Genomic DNA, 24,202 nt, shown 5'->3' on the forward strand with positions numbered 1-24,202 from the left:
GGACAGGAAATGAAAAACCATGAGTGTAGAGGCTTTCTGCTCCAGCCCTGAGGGAATGACCCAGAGTCATGAGAATATAGGCCAGATATTGAAGCAAAGAATGAGAAGCAGCAGGAGACAACAGAATATAATTTGTGTGGATAGACTGCAGCAGTCTCAACAGAAAGAATTGCAAAACATTCTATGGAGAGAATATTGCTGTGGGCAACTGCTCATGTATGAGCAGAAGTGGAAAACTGCTGGTGAGATGGAATAAAATTCTTCACTGCACCTTGGTTTCACAGTGGACCATGCAATATCATTTTGCTAACATGGACATATGTTTTGAGTGATAACAGTAATTATGTGATTAAACAGAGCAAAGACAAATATACATCATACACACAGGGAAATTCTTTGCTGTGTCTTTGGAGAAACTGCAGAAGTGTTGTTTTCCAAGTTACTTGGAGTTAGAAGGGAGAAGCACTGAAGAATGTGTAGTAGAGAACACTGGTGTATAGACCAAAGGATGAGCAAGCCCATTGCTCTTTGGAACTCAGTGTATTGCTGAATGCATTTTTAAAGGCACAAAAATTCACATAAGGATTTTCCGGTTTTCAAACAGTCGGAAGCAAGATGATGGGAAGGAAAGGAGATTATCACTATAGGATAGCATTAGGAGTAGGACATGAAGAAAGAATAAGGCATGGGGTGAAGGAAAAGCTGCATTCCAGACAGGAGTTACTGCACATGGTGAAGGGAACTACCGCTTGAGGAGCAGGGGCTGGGGGGGACAGTCAGGTTGGAGGAGGAAAGAAGTCAGCTATGAGAGGCATAGGTGGATGGGAGAGTGAAAATCATGAAGGGAAATGAGTGAGGATGGAAAAAGGAAACACGTGTTTGTGAGCAAAAATAGTTACAGTTGTAGGAAGCCTGTGGAAACAGATGACTTGTTCCAGGTGTTTAACCGTAACCAACTGTGGTATTTAGAAGAAACACTTCAAAATTGCAGTAACAATGTTTTGTGAAGCAGATAAACGCTGACACGGGGGTGAGGCAAAGATGGAAGGATTGAAAGGCAGAGGAGTCTCTGTTAGCGTGGGACTGGAAGGGGAGCCTCCCTCACACTGAGCGCAGAACTTTGAGTCTCTTCACTTGTGAATATATGCTGTGAGTGCCCCTGGCTCTGGCGGCTCATCAGCAAATACACTTGGAATCACTCTTTAGATCAAACTTCAGAGTGCTGCCAAATGTACTGCAAAGTATTCTCTGGGCTTGACCCTTTTGAAATAAAGGGGTCAGTGTGTTCTAGCCATCCCAATTGCCTAGAAGCAGAAAAGGAGAAGGTGTAATTGTAGACTTGAAGCTACAATTATAATAAAGGGAGAAGACTTGACATATACAAACTGGACAGTGAGACTTTCTTGAATTGTTGTAGTAAGATGTATACCAGCCAAGCTATCTATTCTTTCCCCAAAAGTAAAATAGATATGTATTAATCAGCTTTGGTGTAACTGATATGGTCATAGGGAGGGATGGAAGGAGTAAGTTGCTCCAAAATAAAATATATTGGTTTTAAAAAAAAATCCTCTCTAACAAAATTACTTTCCTAACAAAATATTTAAATTTTTAAAGAAAGACAACAAACTTTGGAACCCTAACAATACTGATTTGTTTTAAAGCATGTTTTCATAAAAAAGTAGCCAAAACTTTGCACATGGAGTACATTCCCTTACACCTTTATTGGCCTTCCCAGTCAGTGGTAGGCTTTGTAGGACTCAGCTTCTGGTGTGTGTTGTCACCATGCTCTCCCAAGGATGTGCATAGGGGTACTTGACACATGATTCTCTTCCACCCTTAATTCTCTGCAGCAGCAGCAGCTCTTCTTACAAGAGGCCTTTCCTGGGACCACTCTTAAGTTTATTTGGGGGGCAGTAAAGGTCAGATGTCCCAGGAGAGGGTTGGTCTGTTCTTTCAGCACTTCCCATTAGCTTTTATAGGGGATGGAAAAGATGATCCTACCTGGAACCTCAGTACATTCTAACATAGTTTATTACTTCATAGGCAGATCTCAGGAGTCAGATGTATGTTTTGTAGGTGTATCATTGTTTGAACTCCCATATGCTTTTGGGCTTTAGAATTAAAAGCATCCTGCAGAAACTTTCTCTACTTAGAGTTACTTAATTTTGGTGCCAGAGACTTGAGCTGAAAATTTAGATCAACACCTGATTTGACTCAGTTTTACTTCTGAGTGTAATTTTTAAAAAGGCATAGATTTTCAGGGATTTGGAAAGATTTGGAGAAAGTAAAACTCTGCCAATGTCCATGTGATCAGATCCTTAGCAGTAATAGTGAAATACATTAAATCACTTTTCCAAGAAGAGTAAACCAACATGTGAGGATTTACTTACACAGTATAAAGTAGCAGTGAATCTGTAACACAGTCCTGTTGTTTTCCAGTTATTTGACCATTACAAAGACTCAACCCCAAAAGTGTCTGTCAGGCACCACTAGCAGTCCTTTGTGTTTTTTCTTCCTGCACTCAGAAATGCAAACTTCATCTAATATATTAAACATGATTTAGAAGGTGGTTTTTGTGCATAGTTTCTGCACTAAATTTAGTATTATAGACATAAAAAACAGCCAGAATTAAATGATTGTAGAACATGTTACAAAGGGTCCTAAAACATTCCCAGGATAAAGATGGATAACAGGCCAGGATAGAGTCTGCTGCACAAAGGCAAGGAAGAGGGAAGGAGAGAACTTTTTGACCTAAGGCTCTGGGGCACTGAGTCAGATTTTCTCTCACAGGGCCACATGAAGCTTCTCATGAAACTTCAGGCAAAACAAGCCTGATGTCCAGAATGGAAGTCATGCTGCAGTGAACCCTTCAGAAGCCACAGGACTGAAGGGATCCTTCTACACTTTGGCCATGTTCTTCATATGAATTTCAGGACCAGGACACACCAGGACCAGAGACTCCTACCCCACTAACTAGTGGTTTCCACATAGAGCAAACCATTAGTTACATAAAACCAGTTGAAACTGGTGGGGAGAAACCGGGTTGCCAGTTACAAATATGTATGTACTGTAAGTTAATAGTAGTTGCTGACCATGGGCCATCTGCAGAAGTCTACTGCAGATGACTGCAGCCTCTATTGTGATAGACTTTACCAGAAACCAGTCTTTGCAAAGTGAACATCAAAAGTAATGTCAGAAAGTCTTTCATCCTCCTGTCTGTGACAGAAAACCATTAGGTAGGAAAAAAATAAAGCATTAAACCAGGTATGTGCAACAGCTAATGCTGACATAGCTATAACGTAGGGGACAGATGTTAAATTAAAAAGTCATTCTGATTATTTTACAGTTTTTGCCAGAGCCCACAAACCACTTCCTTTTCAACCCATGTGTTCTTCCCCATCTGCACAGTAGACAGAGGGCTGATGCCTCTGTGTCAGGCAGGCATGAAGGCAGTTGCTGTAACTTTCTGTGTCCTCTGCTTTCAGTTTGAAGCCCTGTATGGTGAGTAACATTTTGGATTATTCTCCTTGCAGTCGGTGTCTCTATAGAATATAAATTAGCCAATGATGGGAGATAGTAGATGAGGCATGATAGCAAGGGGTTAGAGGATTAAAGGTAATGGAGGGTATTGGCTGCAAAAAGACTGCTCTCAACCTCAGTATCACTAGAATTGGTGGGAAGAGAATTCCTGCCAGCATAGGAACGTTTGCTCTGAAACGAAAAAGTGCAAGTTTTCATTGTTTATGTTCTTTATCTCATCTGCTCAGTGTTACCCTTTAGCTATTGAGATTGTAATGCTCCAGCCAGCTTCCCTTGATGGATATAAGGTCTCATAGCAGCATGATGGTGAATAATAAAGAGAAACCAAGTTATCAATAATAAACCAGCTCTCATTTGGGCAGGGAATTTTTATACAATGAAAAATGTATATGGCATGGAAAAGTAGATGAGATCATTTTGGTGCAGGCTTGAAACACAGAATTAAAAGGAAGCATGGAATTCCTATGCTGTGTTTGAGAAGGGGCACAGTGACAGCACCAATCTCAGTCCAGCCTTAAACATGGATGTAGCATTTAACAAGATTCAGTGTTTTATCCCAGCTGTGCAAAGTAAAATATCACAGCTTTACCTGTAACTTCTCTGAAATGCACATATTAATGGGTCAGCATGGAAATACAGATAATAGCAGATTAAAAAGAGTCTTTTTTACCATACATATTCTGTCCAAGGATTTGGTATGATGCATCATATAAGTAAGATCTGAGATTTAGTGTGCACAGTTACTAAACACCATCTAAATACGCTCCTTTGATGGTCATGCCAAGGGCTATTAAATATTTGTTTCTGAAATTCTAGCAAAAAGAAATAGAATTTAGATACTCCTGAGTTTTCAGGAAGAACTTCAGCTTTTCTATAAATAAAAACTAGCTTTCAGCTCCTTTCAGCCTTTTTGAAGGCTAACTAATATATGGATATTATGCTGAGTTTTCAGATAGAATGAAAAGATGGGGGAAAGCACAAGAAAGAGTAATTGTAATCAGTATCTCTAAAGAGAGTTCTCCTTGGAAAGTTGTTCCTAAATCTACTAACAAAAAATGCTTTCAGTTTGGTTACTTTAAATCTAGTCAATTTAGCACGAATACCTGACCAGCATGCTTTTACACATGACTGAAGCTATCTAGAAAGCTCTTCCTTGTGGGAAGAAATAAACTGTCATTTTAAGGGTAGAAATAGTTGTTCTACCTGATACCAGCATTTTTCCTTTCCTTCAAATATGGAGGATAGGATTTGGGCAGGAGAATGGGCAAAAGAGATGACAAGAGAAAGAGGCTGCATGACAGAAGAAATGGTATTTCTCATGTTTTATTGTCTTACAGTGTTCTCAGCATAACTTGTGACCACTGGATGTAAATAGGTCACAGGAGGTGATATATATGTGTGCATATGTGCATTATGATTTGATAAGACAATTGTGATAAAGAAATTGTTCATAAGAGCAGGGAGCCTCTCTGTTGCCTGCAGAGAAACACAGGCAATGGGATTTTGGAGTACAGAGCTGAAGGTAGGATTCCATAGCACTTGAGGTCCTTGCTATGAAACTGCACATGAGCTTTGGCACACCAACATTTGCAAAGCATTATCACTCTTCACTCACGGATCGCCTGCTGTCAATACAGCAGGAAACCATGGCAATTTTTAGAAGGGCTTCTGAAATATTATCAGCACTGGCTGTTCTTTCCATGGTATGCTTTATATGGATTTCAGCATTTCTTATCATAAGTTATACCATAGAAATAATTCCGATTAAATATGGCTTCCTAGAATAAACTGGGCCAGTGCTTTGCCCACAAGCACTCCTTCCTCACTTAATCCTGGATTTTGAAAGATAGAAACATGTTAATTTTAAGCATATGACTAATGACACTAAATTGACAGTGTCATCTTTCAGAGGGCCTTGGAAGTTTGAAACTATAGCAGCTTAAAAGCTATGTGCAGTTTCATTATGCATTTAGTATGAAAAAAACAAATGTGTTTGTTTTAAAGACAGGGTCTGTGATTTCCTTGCTCATCCTCAGAGGCAAACACGCACAAGTGAAATTATGCTTGTTCTTTTCATCAGCTAGCTAATTTTCTGAGAGCAGGGGCAGATCATACAAACAGGAAGAAAACAAAGTAGCAATTTTCTATTCTCCTGGCCTAAACCCCAAGCTTGAAAAGTGATTGAAAGTGGTTTTTAAACTTCTGTTAGGACCAAAATGCGTAACGGATTGGTGGCATTTTCAAATAGTGCTGGGTCTGCCAAAGAATAACTAGAAAGCTCAAAATTGCAATCCTATAAAAATGAAAATAACACACTTTCCATTGGTGTCAGTATCCAAGCACACTACCATAGAAATTCCCAAACTTCTGCCAAAAGGTTTTCGTGCTGCACTAAAGATGAAATTGAGGTGGAAATGTACATTACTGTAAATATACTTATACAGATATGTACACACATGCAAGATCTCCTTCAGAGCTTAACATAACAAGATGTAGCTTTCATGCATGTTAATATCTTTGATTTATGTCTAAACCACAATATTTGTCTTGGCACTCTGCTTCACATCAGGTGAGCCAGGAACAACTTCTTGCAACTCCACATTGTGACACTGCTAGGAAACAAATGAAAGATTTGTTTCCTCTTCTCAAGCCTTTATATGCAAAAGAATAATTGCTTTTTATAAAAAATAACAAAAAGAAGTCTTTCAGCCAAAATTAAGCATTTTTACTGCTGAACCAGTGAAATTCTTCAGTTCAATTTCAACAATACCATAATGTAGACTTTTATTCACATATTTTTGAGGTAGAATTAGGGAGATTTAGTCAGGGAATCTCTCAATATTACTGGATGTTTAAACCCCAGATTCCTGTCTCACATCCTACTAAATGTACATTCATTCTGACTGGAGCTTGGCAAGAAACATCCCAAATGTATCTGGCCATTAACAACAGAGTGCTACAGGTCCATATGGTTACCTAGGAATGAATGGGTACAAGTGGGCACAGATCAGCAGGCAGGCACAGGGAGGGGAAATAAGCAACTTCTTAGTATTCAGCAAGGGCATTCAAATTAGGAGCTGATACAGAATAGCTAGTGAGTTGGAAATTTATATCAGCTCTTGCCCATTGTGGTCATCCATGTAGACAGTTTTGTGTTTTAATATCAGGCGCTGTTAATCTAATTCTAAAATATGCTGCTTTTATCCTATGCTAAGCACACTATTCTCTACAGCTACTTATTTCAGAGGAATACTAATTGCATCACATTTACCAAAATGCTCATTCAGAGAAATACTTTACTGAATGTTCCTTGAAAACAGTCATTTTAGGTTTCTGGGTTGGAGAGAATACAAAACAATCTTTCAGCTTGATACAAGGTCACATGAACTAAATGCTTAATGACCTCTCTCTGCCCCTTTTCATTAAAAACAAGGATTAAAACCATGATCTCTGGCAAACATTTTAACCCACATGGTATGAAAGGGCAATTTCATTAGCTAACAGTGAAATTGAACTATTCTCAGAGACAAACAGAGAAAACAGATCTGAAGTTATTACTTTAGTGCTCAGAGTAGAGTTGTCCCAGGCTCCTCTGGGACATCAAAGGATTATGGCACTGCTTGGCTCTGTAGCTGCCCTGACAGAGTCAGCATCTGCCTTTCCTCTCAGATGACCAGTGATAAATGTAGAGGTTTCAACTCCAGGTAGGTGCTTTTCAAAAGTATCAGATATGCATTCATCATGCTCCCTAAGTTCTGCTGTACATTTGGTTTTTTCTTCTTGTCCCTAAATAATTTGTTGGGTGTTTGGCCAAATTTTAAAGGTATGTGTTACTGAACTACAGGATGTCAAACTACAGAGCATTTAAAATGACCTTTATCTCAAATGCTGTTCTCATAGCAACTGTTTTCTTTCATCATGCAACACATAAGTCATCAAGAATTATTTCTTTATTTGACCTTTGCTTTCATCTTTTCACACTATATAAAATTTTAAGGGCTTGTACTTTCTGTCTGTGCCTTCAGTGGTTCTAGAGCTCTATTTCACTGTGGCTTGGCAAGCTATGTGTTTTCTCTGTGTCTTCACACCAGTGGTACAAGATGCTAAATACCTTGTCTGTTATCATATACTTAAGTAATAGTCCTGAGAGAAATACAGATACTAGAACTGTCATGGATTTAGATAAGGGTGCTGACTGTGCACAGTAAACCAGGAAGAATTTGATGACTAGGGAAATGGTAAATCAGTCAAGAAGGGATAACAGTTTTTACTGCTCTCTAACTGAGCCTTGCCAAGTGTCTTCCAGAAGTCCATTAGCTTCTGTGTCACACTAAAGGTATCTTAAATGAGTATCATTCATTTCAGTGCCCTTGCCAATGGCAGTAACTGAGGAGCAAGAGTTCAAAAAAGGAAAAAAGCATGAACACTAAAAGACTGAAAGAGCTGAGATCATACAAAGGTACCCCAAAGAGAATGATCCTATGTTCCTGTGCATTTACAGGTTAATGTAAAAGATAACAGATGCCTTGGAAAAAAAGAATCATTTATACAATGCAATCAGTGCAATACCTGGCACACCAGGGGGTCTACTCCGTGTGGATCTATCTAGACTACCATGCAGCTGTAACAAGAATAGGACAGTGCATCAAAGTCCTTAAGTATTTACCCTGTATTTCCTTAGCATCATAAAATCCTGATGTAGATATATTTCATTCTATGCAGCATCTGAAGATCTTACTCAGGCTACTAGAAAACAGGAATAGCAGATAGATTTTTTTCTGTTTATCTGTATGAACATTTAATTTTAGGGCACTGCAAAAAGGAAAATTCCAAATGAAACACTACCAAACTCTGCTATGTTGCCAATACTGATATACAAATAGTTTCAAAGTGTTGCCATAGTGTGTGGTGTTGGAGGCAGCGGTTTAAGAAACAAAACCAGAACAATTATTAAAAATGTGTCTTTGTTCTGTAATGAAAAATCACCTATGAACAAAAAGTTGCTATTGGAAAAGGAACAAAACCATATGCATTGCTTGGCTGTTTTCTTGATGTATGTTTTGGAACATGATCCAGATAATTATAAGATGTTTTGGTGCTGTGTCAAGCAGTGGGGGAAGCAGAAAAAGCATTGATGTAAATGAGTACTTTAGTCTGGGAAAAGTATAATGTTGGCTTATTGCAAAATCAGAACTCATGAGAAATCAAATATATGCTTTTTTATTTCAGGCAGATTTCCTCAGTATCTTGGTGAGACTTTTACTTTCATTACAGTTCTAGTTCTGAAGTACACATATTTGCAAAGGTGTTTTAAGAATTTGTGAATGTTATATGTATGATCAATATAAATTCTTGTCTTGAGCATTTTCTTTCTACTTTGATTTTTATATTTCATTCTTTTATCATATCATATTACTTTAGAATATAGCACAGAAAGGATCAGATAGGATAATGATACAAATTATAAAATAGCTTCAGCATCTTAACACTGCACGGCTAACCCTCTGTTCCTGCATCACTCTTCTTGAATTTTAAACAGAAAACAACTTTGTATTTTTCAGGAGTTGATAGCTGCTCATCATGTGCATGCAAAAATATAGGTAAGATGCATTTGCCTAATTTGGTTTACAGTTTTATATGCCTTTCTACATCAGAAAATACTGCCCTTAAAGAAAAAAACAGTCATTTTTTTACTGCACATTTTAACATATTTCTGTTTGACGGAGTTTTCTGTGCTATTGGTTCCTGACTAAACAAAGTCAAGCTGTGAGGTAGAAGGACATCTTTGGTCAGTTTGGTTTCCCTCCTTTTCCAAGAAGCTTGTAAAATGAGAGTCACACATCATCTGAGAGCTTTTCGTAGAGATTTTGGGAGGGTCGAATGTGATTTCTGGATTGCATGTGGGTGCATGCACACAGTAACATTTGTCCTCTATGCCTTTTATTAGCTGAGCAATAATGGTACCATAGCCATCTAAGTAATTAGGTTGAAACTTTATGTCATGTCTCAAATCACTATCTATTCCACAAAGACAAGTCAGGTCCTGTGGTTAAGGCAGTCACGTAGGAGCTTGGGATTCACGTCCCATTTTGAATTTCCAGCTACATCATCAACCTAGCTGGGTGGCCGGGCCCAGAGAGTGGTGGTGAATAGAGTTACATCCAGCTGGTGGCTGCTTACACCTGGGGTTCCCCAGGGCTCAGTTTTGGGGCCAGTTCTGTTTAATATCTTTATCAATGACCTCTATGAGGGGTGCACCTTCAGTAACTTTGCAGACAACACCAAGTTAGGTGGAAGTGTTAGGTGGGAGTACAGGAAGGTTCTGGACGGGCTGGATCAATGGGTCAAGATCAATTGTATGAGGTTCAACAAGGTCAAGTGCCGAGTTCTGCGCTTGGGTCACAACAACCCAGGCAGCCCTACAAGGTGGGGGAAGAGTGTCTGGAAAGCTGCCTGGTAAAGGTCCTAAGGGTGCTAGCCAGCAGCAGCTGAACATGACCCAGTGTGTGCCCAGGTGGCCAAGAAAGCCAGTGGCATCCTGGCCTCTATCAATTACTTTGTGGCCAGGAAGATCAGGCCAATGACTGTCACCCTGTACTTGGCACTGGTGAGGCCACACCTCGAATCCTGTGTCCAGTTTTGGGTCCCTTACTACAGGAAAGACATTGAGGTGTTGGAGTGGGTCCAGAGGAGGCAACAGAGCTGATGAAAGGAGTGTCTGAGGGAGGTGAGGTTGTTTAGCCTGAAAAAAAGGAGGCTCAGGGGAGAACTTGCCATTTTCTACACCGACCTGAAAGGAGGCTGCAGCAAGATAGGGTTCAGTCTCTTCTCCTAAGTAGCAAGTGACAAGACAAGAGGAAATGGCCTCAAGTTGCATGAGGAGAGATTTATATGGGATATTAGGAAAAATTTCTTCATTGAAAGAGCAGTCAAGAATTGAAACAGGATGCCCGGAGAAGTAGTAGAGTGATCACCCCTGGTGGAATATAAAAGACATGTTGGTGTGGCACTTAGGAACATAGTTTGGTGGTTGATTTGGCAATGCTGGGCTAATGCTTGGACTTCATGATCTTAAGGGTCTTTTCTAATCTAAATGATTTTATAATTGTATGTTCAGTAGGGTACAGATTACAAACCATAAACCAGAGATAATTATTATCATATAATCTTTGTCCCACTTGTTTTATCTATGAACAGGACAATGTGACACTGAGGCAGAGATTATATATCTATACAGTGTTTGGTCCAGCGGGGCCATTAAACAATATCTAGTAACTGATATTGTAAGTAATATTAGTAACTTAACCATTTAGTAGCTTTAGTAGTAAGTAATATTATCAAGCTCAGTGATCTAATGGTAACAGTAATCTTTCCACCCTTAGAGCAGATGACAGGCCAGGTCTCACATATTTCATCAGTAATGTCTGGCACAGCCAGAATAATGCAGTGGTATCTCATTGTGAGGGCTGCTTTTCACAGCCAGGCCGTTCTGAGTACCTACATGCCTTAAATTATAAACACATGGTTCATTTTTTTTTTTTTTTGTTTAATTGAGTTTCTTAGTACTTTAAGGATTCTTTTCACTGCTCTGTGTGTGACTATACTTATTGTTTTCCTGTCTTCAGATCAGGCCCATGTCTCTGATGCCCAGGTGATGGTGGAATTTGAAAATGGAAACTTCCATTTCACATTCCCCAATCCCAAAAATGCGAGTGAATTCAGCATGACCCTCTTCAAAGGGCGTGAAAAGGAGGAAGTCTGTGCACTCCATTTGAGCAAAGAGAGAGTTATCTTCCAGAGTAATGTCACCTACTGTCAGACACAGAATTCAAGCAACAGCACCACTTTCATTCTTAAAAATCTGGAGAGAAAACATATTGACGTTTATACATACTGCCTGGAGATATTCTTACCCCCTCCTTACATAGAGTGCTGTCTGAAAGAAACCTATTTGTACGTCCAAGGTAAGTTTAGTTCTCTTCTCCCCTTACTTCAGTTTACTGATACGTAGAGGCTGGGTATAGCTATGCTGCAGTGAAGAATGTGACTAGAGTTCACACAGCTAATGACCAGGCAGCTTAAAACCACTTAGCAGTGGGGGCTGGTAACAGTGAAGCTGTGTTGGCGCACTGCCCAGCACATTCTCTCCATATTGATTCATATTCTTGTGCAGGTTTTGCAGGCCATGCTGAGCTTTGGGTGGTGGTGGTGGCCCCGAGTTAGCTTGATTAGAGCTTCTAGAGTACTGCAGTCTCTCCTTTGCCTGTAACAGCAATTTCTCTTGTCAATTTTAAAGTTGCTGACTATAAATATTAAGATTAGGTCTAGCCAGTGGGAAAAAAATCCATTCTGAGAGCCATCTTCAAAAGCCTGGGATTAAAAAAAATTGATTGTAAAATATCCATACTAGTAGTGGTGTATGGAACTCAGATGCCATTGAGGTGTGAAGACGATGGTGTTCACCACTGTGAAGACCTTCAGCTTTAGGGCCCTCTTAGAGCAGAAGTGATCCACAGCTGTTGAGAATTTTTGGCCGTTTACTGAGAATGGCTTGGACTAACTCCGTAAGACTAACTGCCCAGGTTTTAATTTTGACCTGGCTTTCATTCAGTGGCTCTTAGTATACTAAACTGAAAGAGTTAATGGTGATTTTGCTCACACCAATTCTTGGTTCTGCACACAGTTCAGTTGCAGCATAGTACTGCCTGTTGTCCTCCCCTTGCTTTCTTTTCTTCTCTCCCAACACCAGCAATAAACAAAGAAGCTGAAATGCTACAGCAATTCTGTGCTTTAGTCAACTTGTATCTCAATCCTCTCTGTATTTAAAAAGCTTCTCAGAATCAAGCTGTGACATTTGGTTTTGTCTGCAGTGTCCATTTCCACTTGTACGGATAGCCAGATGCTCAGAGCTTTTTCTAAATGTTTCACACCCTGTCATATTTTCTCCCAGATCTGGGCAAGGGTAATCTTGAGTACCTCAGCTTGCCTCCCTATCCAAACACAACTGCCAAAGTCTACCTTTCTTTTGACCAGGCTGCCCTTAAAATCATCTGTGGTACTTAACTGCATATAAGCTTAAACCTTGTTCAGATCTGAAACACCATGTTGGAGGTTGGGATTTTTCTGTTTTTTTAAATTTTCTTTCTCAGTATGCTCTCAAACCTGGCTTGGTTTCTTTTCAGTCTACACTTTCAGCGCTGTGTACCAACAGTTTCCCCTTTCTTTCTGAAAAAATGCCATCTTCTGCTTCCTACTGAATACACTTTTCCTAGGTGACAATTCACCTCAGCAAAATCCTTCTTCAGAGTTCACTTTTGCTAATCTATTAATATGAAGAGGGAAAAGAATTGAAGTTATCTGTAGAAGGCAAAAATGAAAATTATCAGTAATGACTTTTTTTTTGCCTCCCCATCTTCAGATAAGGAGGACTGCTTTTCACTTGGACTCATGCCATGGGTTATTATCGGCGTGATCATTTTTGCCGTTTCCTGTGTCTGCTGTGTTGTGGTCTGTCACTTAAGGAACAAGGTAAGCAAACATGTGAGATAATGCGGAACCCTTCTTCCAAAGATCATGGATGGGGAACTTGATTTAATGAGATTTAGAGAGTGGGACATGCACATACTCACTCATCAGTGCTCTGTTTTTTGACAAAAAGACTGAGCTGTTAATTTACCACTGGAATTCAAGTCGTTGATGACAGTAGCTCAGATTTAATTTTTCTAAGACTGAATTTTTTCTTGATTTAAAAGCTTTGAACCAAAGGAAAGAGAAGAAATGCTGGCTAGGTCAGCAAAATTATTTTTGTAAGCAGTTCACCTGATAGTTTTCTTTAGGAATAGGAAACAATCATCAGTGGAGCAATTCCAGCACTGATCTGCTGCAAAACTCTTAGATTTTACTCAGGAAAGAAGAAAGACCAAGGACATTAGCTATTCTTTTGGGCAATGTGTGTTTTTAATTTTCAGTTTGTTTTATTCCAAATTTTCTGTGTGAGTTTGACATGTCTATTCTGACCTTAATGTTCCCACTGAAAACAGAGTAACTGCCTCACTTAATGAACAAAGGCAGGAGTGACAAAGGTAAGTGACCACAAATTAAATTCATGGCATTTTCTCTCTTTTGGCAGAATCAGAGTCATGAATCCAACTCCCTTGAGTACAACAGTGAATACATGCCCATGGCAGCAGTGAATGCAGCTAAAAAACCCAGAATCTGAGGTTGTGTTAAGCCCAGCTGTACCTCTGCTTGTGTCTGCTTCAAGGCTTTCTCTGGGAGGGGAAGAACTGCCTGCTGTGTCTGCCATTGATTCTGGGTGGGTGGCTGGATGCCTGGGTGGGACTGTTAAAATAGCTTGTTAATGGAGATCATGTTGCCACCTTGCAGGAAGACAAAACTAAACGCAAAATCTCTGGAAACCTTTTAAATCTTAATGGTGGGCTGGTTCCTAGAAATGCCAATGCTTCATGTCTGTGCAAAGCAAAGCTCTTATGCATGAGGAAGAGATGCAAAACTGTTCTGTTCAGATTCTTGAGATGATGCATGCTACCAAAAACTCTCTGGGGAAGGATTTACTAGATTATGAGTGTTACTGGCTAAGGGCAAATATTCTGCAAAGAATGAGGAGCTTCCTTAACCACTTAACCCCTACAGAAGCTACTACACAAGCAGTTCTATATACAGAGCCGAAGCAGAATTTGGACTTATTCAGTCATATGAGTGCTGCACATAACTAATTCTCCATTTCTATTCTAGGTGTAAGTTTCTTGCAGCATGGAAATTTTGGAGGGAGTTTTCCATCTACTTGAACTTGGACAATGGGAAATCAGCATTTCCCCATCTTTCCCAGCCTCCCTGAGCTCTCATGATGGCCCTGTGCTCAGTCATGTGACACCCACTGTAGAACTATTCTGAGCTGTGTTTTGCTCTAGCCTTGTTTGTGAACTGGAACCCTGCCTTATTCACTGACTCACGGACACGAAATGATAACAAGTTAAAGATGTCAGCTTTTAGTTGAAGAAAATGTATGATTCCTGTAGTGCTGCTACAGAAATAACTTTTATTTTCTAGTCTCCTTTATGATAAACTTTCCACTGGAGACAAAAAAAAAACTACCTCCAAAGCCAACCCTTGTGGTACAGCCGTACTGCCATGTATTGCACATGCCCTTTTGTTAGGGTTAGTTTAGCAGGGGAACAAAACCTGAGACAGTACAGCAGAGACTTCTCTGTGACACTCTGTCTCAGTTATGTGCATCTGCATATTTTGTATTTGTGCTGTCAATACATCTTTGCCATTCACACCTTGGGGCTCCTCTTACTTAACAAAATCCTTAATGCTTTTACTAACAGAGGACTATATTACAAAATGGATATATCGTAAGGCTGCAATTGCTCCTTAGGTCAGTTCAAACCTACAGGATCTGTCTCTAAACTACGACAATCTCTCCTTTTCCTGTCTTGCAGCACAAACACAACACAGTCCCTATGGTCAGTACATTCATGGACTCTGCATTGCAATTATCTTCCTCTTGTCATTTGACATGAAACCTTTACAACTTCCCCAGAGGGTTCAGGGGTTACTTGACCTGCCTCAACTTGCTCAGAGCCTTTGATATGAATGTAATGATCAATCCTTCATGCTCCATGTGAAATTCATCAAAACTCTGATCATAAATGACCAGCTGTGAATCCAGCCTGCATATCTTGCCAGGCACCTTTGGGCGGCTGGAACCAGAGTGGTACATTGATCTAAACCTCTCTGTAATACATTAGAAAACCCCAAGTACTGGTCAGAGGATACTATTGAGAGAGATAAACAGCCTGCTTGTCTGGCAAACAGAAGGCTGGTTACAAATTTGATAGGGCAAATGGGAACAAGGAGGAAATAAGCTGGTACATCAAGAACTGGGTTTTCCTCAAAAAACACCTAGATAGACAGAAGTATTGCAGAGAGAAGGTGCAAACTGCTAACATGTGACACTGAAAATGAGTAAAGCATCAAATCAGGCAGGGACTGCCAATTACACAGCCCTGCTCAGCTAACCAGCTCCTAGGCAGAGATGGAGAGGGGAACCCTGGTATATGTGGTCATGTTACATTTTCTCCCACCATTCTTTGACAAATCACTTGACCTCTCCAGCAAACTAAGCTTGCCTCTGTACATTCATAAATACATTGATTTCATGATTTTAAAAAAATATTGATGACATTACTGTGTTTGAAAATTATTGGTGAAAATAGCTAACATCTACTACCTCTGACAAGAACTGGATGCAAGATCCTCTGTAAGAGTGGAGAGTCTTATCCTCTGGAACCTTTCACCTGACTGAAAAGGAAATTCAAGAAATAAAGAGTTTCTGAAAGAAGGAAAAATTTGAGGTTTGCCTTGGGATGCAGCTGTATAAACAATAAATGATGGAAGTCTGAACAAAGCAGCTCAAAATACATACATCCTACACTGGAGAGATAGATGACTTATATTCATTGTAACAAAGCTTTTGAAAGTCTCAGGTTCCATTACTGCTTTCTTTTTGGAAAAAGATATTTTTATTCTTAATAAAACATTTTTTTTATTATGCCATATGTGTCCATAAGAACCTCCCTGCATGCATGCATATCGTGTGAAAGAATTAATCTCAGTAAAATCCACTGCACAATGGGGAGAGAGTGCAGGGCAATTTATCCCTTTACAGCATTTTAGTGGATAACCGGAAAAGGACTTAGGAAAAAAAAACTAAAAAAGCTGAAAACCAAAAATTTGGACCTGTTTCTAGGCAGTGAGGTAATGACACTGTTTACATGTGTTTATTTCCGATTATTTTAATGAGAAAGAGTTTTTTCATGTTGTCGCATATCTTCTTCCTTTCCTTTAATCCCTTATGCAGTATGCTCATAATGTCCCAGATTATTTTAGGACATTTTTCAATTTCTTTCTGCCATTTCCAATACCTCCAAATCAAAAGGAGATGGAAGAAGATAAAGGATGACAAACTGAGAAAAATAAGAAAAAACTACGTAAAAATAACTTGAACCAAGTCTATAGACTGTGTGACAAGAAAAGATTAAAATAAAAGAAAATAAAAATAACAGACAGTAAGACTAAACAAAAAGCCTGATATTCTAACAGGTCATCATTTCAAAAAGTAAAATCTCTCTTTGGAAACTCCCAGTTTTGGGAAAAGACTATTTCTAGAGGAAGGATAAATGATAAATATATCATGATTTGAATACCTGCATATCTTGAGATGGTTTTAAATGCAAACCTTGATATGTATTTTTCAAGTTTATCTTCCCAAGCTGAATTATTAACCTAAGCATGAATGCTCTTGGAATTTAATGATTAGCTTTAAGACTGAGTTTCATATCTAATACATAAGATAGGGAATGAAATGACACTAAGAGGACCATTTTCCCTTAGTACAGGTATTACATTGACTTCAAAGTTCAAGTAGTTCGAAATTTTATCATATTTCTTATAGGCTTTAAGAAGTTTATTTAAGGCTGGGGAAAAGAGGCTCCCAAAGTTGAGTAAAGCAAACAAATGAATCAAAATGAGGATTGCTACTGAAGATATCACACAACATTATTCATAAAGTGTTTTATAATGTGGGAAGTTCCCTGTACATTTGAATCTCTAAGTTGCCATGCAGAAAAATACAGTAGAAACCCAAAACCAAACAGGTATTTGAAAATATTTAGTTAAAAAAAAATCCATGTGGTCAGTAGGGACTTCTGCCCATACAAAATTTACTGGGGAGCTGGATCTAAGTCTCTGCCTTCATTTGACTTTAACTGCAATGAAATATTCCATATACCCAAGTCCCTTAAGTTGTCCAGTCCATCATGGTTATGGCAGTGTACCCACTGAGATAAAAATCTCCCATTTCCTTGAGAGATCAAAGTTTGTATTTATGTTCTGTGATTAGGAGTTCAATTCAGTGAGTGGTGTGGCTTGGAGAAGAGGGAGGAATAGGAAGGATTAAACAGCTTTTCTGGCAAAATGAAGTGGACAGGTATGAACTGGAGATATGAATAAGAGGTCAGGGGCTGAACTTCATCTAAGTGAGTATGCCTGAGCTATTTAATTCCTCTTGAGAGTAATAAGATCTTGTATAGCTTGAGATCAATTTTTAAAAAGAGATAAATCAGCTCTGATTATCAACAAGAAAGATTTAGCTGCTGCACACATCAAGCATAATCATTTTTAAAAACTGCAAGCATTAACAACTTTGAAATATTGAATGTCCTCCACATATTAAATCCTGCAACACTCCTCCCAGTTTTTAGAACACTGTTGGCAAATCCGTCACCAAAGACATTTCACCCGTGTCTCAATGCACTGCAGCAGCAAGTTTCACTGCAGCTTATATATTGTATTGCAACTCTCAAAACTGAAGCCAGGATTTAACATCTGGATGGTGCAAAGACTTGCAAGGGGGAATTCCCTTTCCACCTGAGGAGAAGTAAGACTCATTTGCTGCACTAGGGTTCTTCTGGAAAAATCTCTGAAACACTGAGAAAAGTGGAAATTATGTTAGCAGCAGCTGATAAGAGCAGGAGGGAGGACATAGCCTTCCAAGGGCGGCAATCTGAACATAATCTATGGAGTATGAGAGCACTGCATAGGCTTATCAGGCTCGTGGGGCCAAACACTAGAGGAAGAAGCTCAGAACTGGGATTCTCAGTCCTTTAGCTGGCCACTTTCCTCCACAAAGTGTAAGGTACTTGTTTTTACCTATTCAGTCAAATAATTCTCCCTCTGAAAAACAACACCCCCCCCCCCAAACCCAACCCAAAACAACAAACCAAACACCCCCCCACCCCCGCCGAGTGCCAGATGAGCTGCCTGTGTTGAGGACGACCACACAGCTGGGCAGGAGCAGGACCATGACCATGAGACAAAGGAACAACAGGATCTCTCTAATCAGACAGTGCTGCTGCTCTCATGGAATGGAGCTAGACCTCAGTAGCTCTTGCTACCTCTATCCTTGAGAGCCAGACCAATACTTGCATTTCTGTCCCTTCTGGCTGTGTCTGCTGTTCAGTCACTACCACAGATCCATGGAAATCTACCTCATTCCACGCTCTGGCTCTTCTTAATGCCTGTGCTTCAGAAGCCCAAGCAGGAATTCCCCTCCTGCAGCAGGGTAGCGATCCAGGACATCACTGGCAGTAGCAGGACTTTACAGTGAGTAGAAAAGGGGAACTCAGGGGAAGGGCCTGGCAGAAGGCCCTGCTTGGTTATATTGTGGTCATGAAAGAGAAGTTAAAGACATTGTCATGGCAGTGTTAGAGGGCTTTGTGGGTTTCAGGAGCATGGGAAAGAAAATCTAAATTAAAGGATTTACTATCTAGGGAGCTGCAATATCTTACGACCATGACACAGACCCGTTTGCAATAGAAGTTCGCAAATATTGCCTGTGGGGACAGGTAGCTTCCAGAGAAATACCTGACATCCACCCTGTTGATTCACAAAACCTTAGCCAGACCGCAACTTCTATCACCTACAGACCTTCTGTAGGCATACTTCCAGAGGAAAAAGTATTTTGCTTCTAAAAAAAGCCATGCTTTTTACTAAAAAAACTGTGGTTTTGCAGTGAGTGAATAAGGATGTCTTTCAAGCACAATATATTTCTTCAGCAAAACAGTCCCTGGTCTGGGGCTTCATCTGTATGAGAGTATGATGTAGTCACTGTCCTCCCAAATACTGTTCCCACAGTTTTCCATTTGTAAAGGAGCTGCTCAGCCTCTGACAGGGCTGTGCTGTCAGCCAGACAGACACCCTCAGTGGTCCACAGCAGTCTGGCCTGGCTGAGGAGCCACATCAAGGCAGTGCAAGAGATGCTGCTGAGCATCTTTTCTGCTTTTCCTTCTTTCTTTTTCAGACTGTCAAGGCAAAGCGGTATGAAGCATTTCCTACTGCACCATCACCAGCTTCAAAAGATTAAAGGTAGCTTCATCTGCATCAGGAATTGAACCCAGATGAATCAGACCCTGTTTTTTCTTCCTGCTAACTCTGTTGGTAATCTTTCTGTTTCAAGATCAAAGAAAAAAATATGCTCTTTACTGGAAAATACAGACATACTAAAGAAAACAGCCACCCATGTTGAATAGTGGCTCATGATTCATAATTTCCACTGAAAATTTGAGTAAGAAAAATATCCTTTTCACTCAAGATGAAGAAAACATATGTTTTATTTAGTGAGAAAAGAGGTCTCTGTATGTTTTAAGAAAAATCCTGCCTCTAGGCACAATTATTAAACAAAAGTCTCCAAGTGACCCAAATGCCTTCAGCGCACAGATCCTAGCTTTTCTTCTGTAATTAAAAGTAGCCAAAGCATCTTACAGAGACTTGAACAGTGTTCTGCTAATGGTGACCCATTTCCCTTTCCGTGACAAAAAGTGTTCCATCAGTAGACACCAATAAAAACAAGAGCTGTGAAGAAAAACAAGCAGAGAAACATCGCTACAGTTAAGGTAGTAGAGTAAAACACATGCAGTGGATTTTTTGAATGCAGACTTTCAGTCAGAACACTTTGATGGCTCATCAAAGCATCCCATCATGAAGTGGTGGCCATCCCACCATGGCCATGGAATCCTTTCTTAGTCATTTTTAAGGTACTCTTTCTCTGCTTTCTGTGGTGATGGCAAATGCAGATAAAGAATCTGAGTCCAGAGCAAGGGGAACAACGGTAATTTTCAGACATTTTCAGACATTCACAAAGGACCTGCCTATGTCTGTTGCACCTCATGTTGCTCAGAGATTTTGTCCTACCTGCCTGTGTCTGTTGCACCTCATGTTGTTCAGAGATTTTGTCCTAAGAATCTAGTAGCAAAAAAGTGCTATTCCTTTGCCTACATATGACAGGTCCTTGAAGCCATACTCCAGCAGCTCAATTCACAAGTGCTATCATGGGATAAAGGGCTTTAGTGTCAGAAAGGGATTTTAAAAAATGGATAGGACACATACCTAGAACATGGCTCATTCTCCAGTAAGATATTGGTGTCCTGTGGATCTGAAACACTCAGGCTTCTCCAACCTGATATACAGCTGCTTGGCTTGGGCAGAGGATACCACAGCTGCCTGCAGTACTGCGGTCTCTCATCCTAAGGGCCTGGGGACTGCCCTTCACAGTGACTCCCCTGCAGTGGGTCACAGACTTGGAGAAGGGATGGAGCATGTTCTGCAGTCTAATGGTTGCACCCTCACAGTCCCATCCCAAGGACTGCTAATGAACTTTGTGTGAAGAATTCAGGGTTAAAGTACCAAAACCAGATTTTTAATCAGAACTATGGCTTTGCCTTTCCCAGGACTGCCAGTGACTAGTGAGCTGCAGAGGTTTCTCTCTCCCATACTCTCCCTCACCCCACTGAACCTTCAGCCTGTTTCAGGTCATTTAAATCACCCCCTTATGGGAGGAGTTATTTGATAACCACACGTATGCTCAGCAAAATGCTCTGCATTGGGTGAGCCACATGCTACTGACACAATTATAAATCCCCTAATTAGACATTTTGCCTCTGGATGCTGGCTACACTCTGTGCCTGCAGAGAGAGGTGCCCCATATCTGCCAAGGGCAGAGAAACACGTATGAAAGTTTGAAATTTTGGAAGGTTTTATGCAACCATCTTATACATCATTGTCTGGCATCTTACACATCACCAGTGTTTCCTGTTTCTCCTGTGTCTGAGACTAATACTGCTGTAAGGAAACTACCAAGCATCTTTAGAGCTACCCCAGTTACTGCCCTTCATAAAGGCAAAATTCAGGCTGGCAGTAAGCTTTCAGTGAGTGAGGGAAGCAGGAAAGAGACACCAGACTTAGTGGGGTATAGTAAGGCTTCAGTCATGTGTATGAGGAAGAAGGGGGGGTCTTGTTCCCTTCCTCTTCTCTCCCTTCTGCTACCTCACTCCTCTGAGTTACAGCATTCCCATCTGGGACCTTGTGATACCAATGCTTAATTTCCTCTCCTGCAGGCACCTCTGCTCATGGTGCTGCAGTTCTGAAGGGAAGGAAGACAAGAAAGGGCTTTGCACGTAACTCAGCTCATACAGGAAGCAGGGTGGAAGAGATGAGTCCTGCTCTACAACTCTACAAGCCAGATGAGGACTATCCTTTGCCTGAACTTCAGGAAAGGTTTGCTCAATGCCTGCAAACTGAACCGGGTCCCCTGAAATGTGGAAGGGAAAATTCTAGGAGGCTAAATGGATGAGGAGGAGTCAAACTTGTTCTTGTTGATAACCCGTATTCGAGTAATGCTTTGCAAAGCCACTTTATTTCAGTGCAAACTGTACAGATAAACTTTAATAAAACCCCAATCTAAGCAAAAGTGAAATGATCTGGACTTCTTAACAATGGTTAAGATTTAGGTCAAATTTGTTTAAAATAAAAATAAACTCTGAATAATTTTTGCCACATCTGGCTACTTTTGATTTGACATCAAAATAATGCAAATTTCCCATTACTTTCAGGATGTGCTTGTATTGTAGTAAAAAATTTGATAAAGCTCTGTGTTTTTTATCAGATTTGCTTAAAGATTTAAGCCAAATTCAGTCCCTTTATTTCCAGGATAGTTCACTGAACATATACAGGGCAATGTTTAGGGTATTCATGCAGCACTGCAAAACATCACAGATAATGATGTTTGCAAAAAAACACAGAAGATAATAGCAATGTGAGTTCACAGGTGGACAATCAAGCCCTTGTTTGGAAGTTCAGCTGGTGAGGCCAGCCAAAAAAGCATTTCTCAGTGTGCCTCTGTTCTGTGGGGCTACCAGCAACACGAAATAAGTGAAATATTTTCATAATGAAACTACATATGTGCAACTCTAAAGGCACAGAGTAAGCAGATCTGTTAGGAGGTGGTACCCTCTCCCTGATTGTATTCAAAGCAAGCATATGCTGCTACCGGCAGTCTGCCTTCTCAACAAACCCAGACAGCTTCTCATGATGGCCGGGGACCAAAATCAGCAACTTCAGCAACACTTATCTTTGGTAAAGGAACAGTCAGAATCTTTTATCAAGATTGGGTAGATTTTGAGAATACTAACTTTAATATTACCAAGACGAAAATAGCATTTAAGTGAATGATAAATCACACAGCTTCCAGGAACCAAAACCCCTACAAACTAAATCTCTTTTTGAAAGTTGTATGTTATCTAAGCACATCAAAATGTTGATGATCAAATAATTCAATCGATCAAATATGCATAAGTGTTTCTAAGGAGCACAGAATTGATGCACACTTCTTTATAAGCCCATCACACTGCCAAACAAGTATATAATCTCTTTATTTACCTAAAGAAAAATCAAGGGAGCTAAATTATACTTCTCTCAAATAATTTTCATCTCTCTTCTGTTCTGTTTCATCTTGTTGCTTCAGATTTGTCTCCTGCCTTTAATTTGATGTTTCCTCAGCTGAGGAGTATTATGCTGTGCAAGTATAGCAAGACCCTGATGCCTCCTTTCAGGCCTTCTAGTACACATAATGTAAATAGAATAAAATCACAAAAGTCTTCCCCATCTACACACATCTCTTGAACTCCACCTGCTCCAAGCTAGCCCAGCTATAAATGGGAAATGCTCACTTGGCTTGGAGGCAACAGCTGTGGAAATGTCACTTCAGCCGCTGCCTCTGTCACAGCAAGTGTGGCTTCACTACAAACAGCTGTGTGTCAAAACCTGTTAACCACAAAGTACAAACTGTGGTGGTTGTATCTGGGCAACTGGAGTCCACTTACTTCAGATGCAGAGAGTGAGGGAACTGTGCAGAACTTAGAAGTAACTTCCATATCACATCAGCTAAGAGTCTGTGAGCTTCCCTTGGGAACTCAGAAGATCCCAAATAAGCCACAGCAAATTCCACTTTCCAGTTTCACAGCTCAGTACTTTCCCCTCAGACACTGGCAACTCAGAGTACTGTTGCTGCTGGGAAGGAATTCCTTAGCAAGAATTCAGGCTGCATGATTAAGAACTTCAGTCACCCCTATGGAAACTGGAGGAAACAGAAGGCAAAGCAGGAATCAAGCTCTGAATCTGACTACTGCAACACAGCTGGGAGGGAAACAGGGTCTGCCTAGAAATGCTGTGCTCCATGGGCGTGACACTCCTTTCCTCTTCCAACTCATGGACACCCCTAATCCCAGTTCCAAACTGAGCTGAAAACTGAACAAGATAACTTTGTTACCTGACTCCTGAGATATGACTGATCATTGTAGCAGAGGTAGCACAACTGTCATTGCAAGGTCCCCATAATAAGAAATTATGAGACCCTTCCCCCTGCAATAACAGGTGGGTTCAGAGCATCCTAATATATTCTGGGACCCAAGATATATTTGGGTGTCCCATAATTGTATTCAGGCTTGTATGTGATGGGTTTTCCTATTCTTGCTATTTCCTTACATCCTGCAGCCTGGGTTTTCACCTGTGGGTTCTCTCCATGGACACAGAAAATGAAAGCAAGGAGTCCCTCAAGGCAGAGGCGCCCTCCTGGAAGAAGGACAGGGGAGAAACCCCTATTCAGGATCCAGTACCTTGTGGTAACAACCTGAGCAGTGCAAAGTGGGGGCAAGGCATTATGGACTCTATGCCGTGTAATATTCTCACATAAAAAGAGGATGTGCCTAGTGAACTTAGAGTAACAGTCAATAATCTATGTTTT

General features: G+C 40.3%; 1 protein-coding gene across 1 annotated transcript; it reads left to right on the forward strand.

Annotated features, from left to right (window-relative positions):
- Nucleotides 1-3,422: 3,422 nt before the first annotated feature.
- Nucleotides 3,423-13,759, forward strand: ICOS (inducible T cell costimulator; the record flags this gene model as incomplete). Its single annotated transcript, XM_084209419.1, has 5 exons — nt 3,423-3,501; nt 9,102-9,140; nt 11,166-11,504; nt 12,959-13,068; nt 13,670-13,759. The coding sequence occupies 5 exons, from the start codon at nt 3,423-3,425 to the stop codon at nt 13,757-13,759; spliced, it is 657 nt and encodes a 218-aa protein (XP_084065545.1).
- Between the last annotated feature and the right edge of the window lie 10,443 nt (nt 13,760-24,202).

Source organism: Fringilla coelebs, assembly GCF_963513975.1.
Source record: "Fringilla coelebs genome assembly, chromosome: 7".
Taxonomy (NCBI): Eukaryota; Metazoa; Chordata; class Aves; order Passeriformes; family Fringillidae; genus Fringilla; species Fringilla coelebs.